The following is a 6,646-nucleotide window of genomic DNA, read 5'->3' on the forward strand; positions in this document are numbered from 1 at the left end:
CTTAGGACAACTTTTTCTATTTTTTTTTTTTTGGTAGGGTAGAATAATATCAGGAGACATAATCTATGATGTATATTTTTGATACATCATAGATTGTGGCTGGTTTCCCAGCATTGCCTGGTTTCAACATCCAATCCTTTATTTTATTGTTGTGATAAGTAATAAATGGACCAAATACGCCTCTGTTTAAGGGCTGCATTTTGTGACTAGTGTGTGGATAAAATGTTACCATTGTAATCCCATTATATTTTGCCAATTAGATTGTTGGTATTGATATATAATCTTATGGTTGTCAAGTAAAAGAATGGGAATTTTCTTACTTGAAAAAATATGCTTTACAAAATGTTTCATAAATCCTTGAAACAATTCTTTACTTAACCATCCAGATGGGTTTGTTCTACATAATGTATCTTCTGGGGCCCCTTTTAACATTAAATCCTTAAAGTTCTTATGAGGGAAAATAAACATAGAAGGCATATAGTCACCTCCAGCATTTACTGCTCCAATCATTGTTATACTATATCCTTGTTCGACACTAGTCATTCCACCAACCTGCTTTTGACCTTTCTTTGGTAAGATTTTAGGAGGGTTATGGACAGTGCTAACACTGATTTCGTCAACATTCCATATGTTAAATGCTGTAATTCCATGATTTTGTTCAAGCCTAAGAGCTACTTCATAATTCTGAAAAGTCATTGCTACATTTTCCCTACTAAAAGCAGTCGAGCTCACCAGACTTGTTGCCTCAGACTTTTTAAGCAATGACTCTTTAGAATATTTTTAAATAAGATTTTCAGGCAATCTTTTCCAGTCATTCGGTTTCTATCCCAAGATGAATTGTACTTTTTATTGGTTTACTATCCCAAATTGGTAAGTAATTGGTAAATTGGTAATTTTCAAAAATCTTTCAAAGTTAGTCCATACTGTAGATCAGCAGCTTTCAAAATTTTATTGAAAAATTGAAAAACATGTACTAAAACTGTATTAAATGCCTGTACAATTAAATTTTAAAAAAATGGAAGGGCAGTATAGTTTTTAAAGCATAATTGCAAATGCCTGTATCAGTATTTAATTATTTTTAATTACTAAGCCATTTTATAATAAGCTGTAAGCTTATTAAAAAAATGCTTACAATTTAACAAAGAAATACCCACAACATATTATACTAAAGAAATTCTTAATAAACAAAAATAAACTATAATAAACTCTAACAACAAATTACATTAAAGAAATACTTTCATTGGAAACTTTACTCATAATAGTATTTACAAAATCATGCAAGTGTGTATCTTAGTGGTACCACCAAGGTACACAACATTAGCTACCTCCAAGGTACATCACTACTATAGTGTTTTAAAATTACCCTATACTCATTGGTTAGGAATTTTTTTGAGTTACAAATTCAAACAATTCAGTTTGAATTAATAACTCAAAAGGCAGCACAATTGACGTGCCTCCAAGGTACACACACCTCCAAGGTAGTAAGCGATCGGGGTTGATATTTGGCCAGGGCCGGGTTTGATTAAATATAGCAGGGACCGGGGCGGGATTTGTGACTGGGGCTGCATAAACATATATACATCCTAAAGTATTTTTTTTTATTCAAAATTTATGATATATTTTGTATATAAATGCATATATAAACATGATCATCATAATCATCATTACCATCATCATCAACATCATCATCATCATCATCATCATATCCATCCTCATTATCATAGCCATCATCATCACCATCATCATCATCATCATCATCATCATCATCATCATCATCATCATCATCATCATCATCATCATCATCATCATCATCATCATCATCATCATCAGTATGTGGTTCTGTGTTCGCTATTGTCACGCTGTCATCGGCACACAGGATTTTAGAATTTACCCGCATCGCTTGCGATTTAAAATTTTTTTTTTTTTTTAATTCTCATCAGAAAGATATAAATTTTTAAGATATGTTAGTTACGAAAAAAATTTTTGAGAAAAAAACTTTAAAAATAAGACCCATTACGAAATAGGCATTGCATTACCGAAAAATCTAAAAAAGAGGATTTATGCATGGGGATCATGAAAAAATGATTGGGGTATGTTTTTTTTATTCATTACCTTTAAATCAAGCTATAAAAGGAAAAAATCCACTTACCTAAACTTTGAGGTTTTTCATATCATCATGGCGATTTTAAGTTTCTGAGTTCAAGTAAACTTTCTATAATATATTAATGTGCAATCTCCTACTTTGATTTTGAAAAAAAACGTTACATAAAGTTTTTTTAAAAACTTTTTTAAAGTTATTTTTCTTGATGGATGTAATATATATCATGTCGAATGTCCAAAAAACATTTACTTTGCTTTTGACATTATTTTTTTTGCGGGGAATTTGGGTTTTAAACAGTAGTTGTTGCAATACCGAAACTATCCAGGTTGCATTACCGAACTCACTTATTTTTTGATAATAGACGAATAGAAAAGGTTTTTTCTTTAATCAAACTCCTTTTATAAAATCTAAACTCATTCTAAAAAAGCAGGAATGCTACGCGTAATGGGTATTTTTTGGGTAAAAGAAATTGACTAATGGAAAAATGAAAACAGAAGAAATTTAAATATTTTTTTACATTTTACAATTGTTAATACTTTTTTTTCAAAAAATAAATTTCAAATAAATAAAAATAGTTTATTACACTAGTATCAAAACCAAACCAATACGTTTTTTGAAAATCCTTCTATGGGCGTTTTTCCAAAATAAACAAATTTAGCAATTTTAAGTTTATAATAAATGTAAATAAGTTTAGAATGATCATTTTGTATCCTTACATACATACATGCATCTTAATTCTAGTTTTAAATAAGAAAAATAAAATTTAAGGCATTTTACTTTCTTACTTTTATTATTTGAGTTTGATTTCAATCAGGAGCATGTTGAGGGTGAGAATCAAGGTAGTAAGCCCCCCAACCCCCACCCCCCACGCACACCTCTTGGGCATAAGCTATATATTTTCCAAAGGCGAGTATTAAGATATTTATTTATAACATCAATATAATATTGTGCAGAACTTAGTAACTAGACTATGTCCTATTGTGCAAAGGTTATTGATTTATCTTAACTATAACAAAATCCTAATTTCAATTAGCTTTTTAATTATTTTTTAGTTCTCAGACCCTCCCTTGCTGCAAGGGCTGAACCAGCGTTTTTTTTGTTGGAGAGATAACTTCCATACATGGAACTCCAAACATTTATTTGTTTATACTTACGTCAATTAAAGATGCTTTGCAAAAAATTGTGATGATTAAATTACTATGAAATAAAATTGCGATGGTCAAATTACTAAAAGACATTACATCTTAAAATGGGAAACTAACATACTCAATTCATGTGAGAAAAAGTTCAACAATAAGAGATTTAATTTTTGAAAAGGAAAATACCAAGAAATGAATATCATGTTTTATAAAGTAAATTGGGATGAAATATTTGATAAAATAAATACAAACCAATGCTATGAATACTTTTTAAAAATTTATGAAAAGGCTTGCAAACGATATATTCCTCACCACTTCAAACCACCTAGTTCTATCCAAAATCGATGCATCAACATAAAAATCAAGAATCTAATTAGAAAAAAACGTAATCTATGGTGCAGAGTGCGTGCAACAAACTTCAAAACCTAAATAATGAATACAACTAGTTAATAAAATGATTAAAAAACAAATTAAAAAATGTACTCTTGATCATGAAATATAGTCAGCAAAAGATGTGAAACATAACCCAAAGCTCTTCTATGCATATGCACAAAAAAATCAAACACATACAAAACTACTAGCACTTAAAACTAGTGACAATAAAATAATAACTGATAAAAAAGTCATTGCTAATCTACTAAATTGTAGTTTCCAATCAGTATTTGTCAAAGAAAATCAAGATCTACCACATTTCATCAATAAAACAATGCAATTATTTGAATGTGACTGGGACCAAGAACTAAAAGAAGATATTGTACATAATTATTTATTAGAACTTAATGAAAACAAGTCACTTGGTTGTGATAACATCAGTCCCTATGTGCTAAAGCATTGTGCAAAAGGATTATCCAAACCTTTGTCATTAATACTCAAGAAATCGATTAATTCAGGAGAGATGCCAGAATTATGGAAATCTGAAAACATTACACCAATTTTTAAAAAAGAAGACAAGGAAGATCCGCTCAAATACAGACCTATCTCTTTAACATCGATACAATGTAAGATAATAGAGAAAATAATTAGAAAAAAGCTGATAATTTATATAACAGAAAACAATCTGTTAAAGCCTCAACAATATGGATTTGTACAAAATAAAGGATGCCTAACAAACCTATTAGAAACTTTCAATATTATTACAACTGAAATTGAAGATGATTATCCAGTTGATATATTATTCCTAGAGTTTGCAAAGGCGTTCGATAAGGTGTCCCACTATCGACTTATATATAAAATTTCTAACTATGGAATAAAAGGCAATATTTTAAATTGGATTGATTCTTTTTTAAAAAACAGAAAATGAAAAGTGGTAATGAGTGAAGCTGTATCAGATTGATGAGAGATTTATAGCGGTGTGCCACAGGGTTCTGTATTGGGTCCTCTTCTCTTTCTGTTACATATCAATGATCTAAGAATCTTATGTTTAATAAGAAAAAGCTTTACTTATCTTAACACTGAATTGGTAAGGCAATTATACACATCGCTGGTTAGACCACACCTGGAATTCGCAGTTCTAGTGTGGAGTCGAGGTAATAAAAACGATATCAATGACCTAGAAAAAATTCAAAGACGAGCAACAAAGTTAGCACCTGAACTAAAACATCTAAGTTATACTGAAAAATTGGCAAAGTTGTGTCTCACAACTCTGGAAACAAGACATACAAGAGATGATCTTATTGAGTTTTTCAAAATAACAACTGGTATTGATAAGATACTGTGGTATAAAGAGCTTTATAAAGCTTCTTCCCAAAGTCTAAGAGGTCATTCAATGAAATTTGAAAGAGAATTTGCAAAAATAACCATGAGACACAATTTTTTTACAAACAGAGTGATACCTCATTGGAATGCTTTACCTGAAAAAGTGGTTTCTGCAATAACTGTAAATTATTTTAAAGCTAGACTAGATAAACATTTGTTAACGGCTGTTAAAGTATAATTTTTAAACTTTATGCTCCGCATAAAGTTTAAAATTTATACTTTAACAGCCGTTTTGCAAATATTTTGCAAATATTTTGCAAACTCATTGCCCTCACATATGGGGTAGGGGGGTTAAATTTATTTGGGTATAATATTTATTTATTTTTATTTTAGTATTTGCAAAGTATCATTATTTAATGTAAGTATAACCATAAAAATGTTTGGAGTTTACTCCATGTCTAAAAGTTATCTCAAACATAAAAAAAAAAGGCAAGATCAGCCTCTGTCTTTGTAAGTGAATGATAAATCCCGCCCCGAATTAAAATCGAGAAACTGAAAAAATTTATCTTTTTAAAAAATAATCATTTTTAGGATTTGCATTTTATTTTTATTTGAAAATTCAGAAACACAATTTCTATAATGACTAATAGAATAACCTAATACTAATTTTAGTATTATCTAAATCATTAATAATAATAAAGCTCGATTTGCAACTTAGGCAAGTAAGATTTCCATTGTAAAATAATTATTCGATGCTGGCTATCAGCCCTCTTTAAAAGGCTTTGCAAGAATGGAGATAACGCTTTAGGATCAAAGGTGCTTACGGATCAAGGGTGCAAGTGCTTCCCTATATCTCTTTAATATTTGTTGAATATAAGGAAATAGGCAAAATGCAAAGTACACACTAGTGAAATGCGAACTTTTGTGCAAACCAAAATATCATATTTTAAGGACCATGATTATATTATTAATTTAAATACAAATAAATATAAATATATTAGTAATGTATGTTATTAAGTGTAAATGCATTTACTGACTATAAGAGAGAGCATGCAGGTAAATATAAATACATCGACTGAGAGTTTTGGTTGGAGCAGCGCAGTCACGTTTATAGTCATGATTATTGTTTAAAAACGGCTAAAAGAGCTGTTGCAACATGAAATACCTATAGTATAATGGTCCGCAACTCAATTTCGCATTTTACCTTGTATTTATATTGAAGCACTTTTTGTAGTTAATGCATCAACTAAAAAAATTATATTTTACATTCATTTTGACCAACTTAAGCAAAATATGTTGTTCTCTAATATGAGGAGCCCAAATTTAATTTCTCTAAATGTTTCAGTATTTATTTGTTTGATTATTTTATTATTTTCCAAATGTTTCAGTAATTTTTTTTTTCCAATAGTATATTGTAAGCTATATTTCTATGATGTAACGATGTCGAAATATTTTATCAGAAATTTAAATATTAAGTTTTATTTCAATTATAAAAACAAAATTGAATAATTTATAGGAATTGAACAAAGTTTTATTAATAATAATGTATTTCTAAAATTAAAATAAATTGAATACGACATTTTCTGCAAACATCAAGAACGTTAACGTAACCATTTCTGCCACTAATCCTATAGGCTAAGTCAGTTAAGCTTTTTCAATCTTCTACATTGGTTTTGATATTAAAAATATAAATAAAATATAAATCATTAAT

The 6,646-nt window shown here is 29.2% G+C and overlaps 4 protein-coding genes across 6 annotated transcripts in view; 3 read left to right on the plus strand and 1 right to left on the minus strand.

The window, feature by feature from the left end:
- The window catches only part of LOC136088955 (uncharacterized), a 202,786-nt gene that overhangs the window by 27,676 nt on the left and 168,464 nt on the right, over window positions 1-6,646 (plus strand). The gene's annotated exons all lie outside the window — the stretch shown is intronic.
- LOC136088952 (uncharacterized) overlaps window positions 1-6,646 on the plus strand; it is a 135,503-nt gene that overhangs the window by 17,951 nt on the left and 110,906 nt on the right. The window lies entirely within an intron of this gene.
- On the minus strand, window positions 226-1,897 carry LOC136088294 (46 kDa FK506-binding nuclear protein-like). The gene is made up of 2 exons (XM_065811986.1): window positions 1,669-1,897; window positions 226-767 (listed from the first exon to the last, which is right to left on the minus strand). The coding sequence occupies exons 1-2, from the start codon at window positions 1,895-1,897 to the stop codon at window positions 226-228; spliced, it is 771 nt and encodes a 256-aa protein (XP_065668058.1).
- Window positions 3,947-5,173, plus strand: LOC136088295 (uncharacterized). The gene is made up of 2 exons (XM_065811987.1): window positions 3,947-4,422; window positions 4,705-5,173. Exons 1-2 carry the CDS (start codon window positions 3,947-3,949, stop codon window positions 5,171-5,173), a joined length of 945 nt encoding a protein of 314 aa, XP_065668059.1.

This window comes from Hydra vulgaris, chromosome 12, assembly GCF_038396675.1.
Source record: "Hydra vulgaris chromosome 12, alternate assembly HydraT2T_AEP".
Classification (NCBI taxonomy): Eukaryota; Metazoa; Cnidaria; class Hydrozoa; order Anthoathecata; family Hydridae; genus Hydra; species Hydra vulgaris.

Excerpts from the sequence above, each read along its gene's own strand:
- LOC136088294 (XM_065811986.1), bottom strand. The coding sequence starts at position 1,897 with ATGCGGGTAAATTCTAAAATCCTGTGTGCCGATGACAGCGTGACAATA. Across the intron at positions 768-1,668 it reads TGATGATGTTGATGATGATG|AGTCATTGCTTAAAAAGTCT; the intron begins GTAATGATGATT and ends AATATTCTAAAG.
- LOC136088295 (XM_065811987.1), top strand. The coding sequence starts at position 3,947 with ATGCAATTATTTGAATGTGACTGGGACCAAGAACTAAAAGAAGATATT. Across the intron at positions 4,423-4,704 it reads GTTGATATATTATTCCTAGA|GCAATTATACACATCGCTGG; the intron begins GTTTGCAAAGGC and ends TGAATTGGTAAG.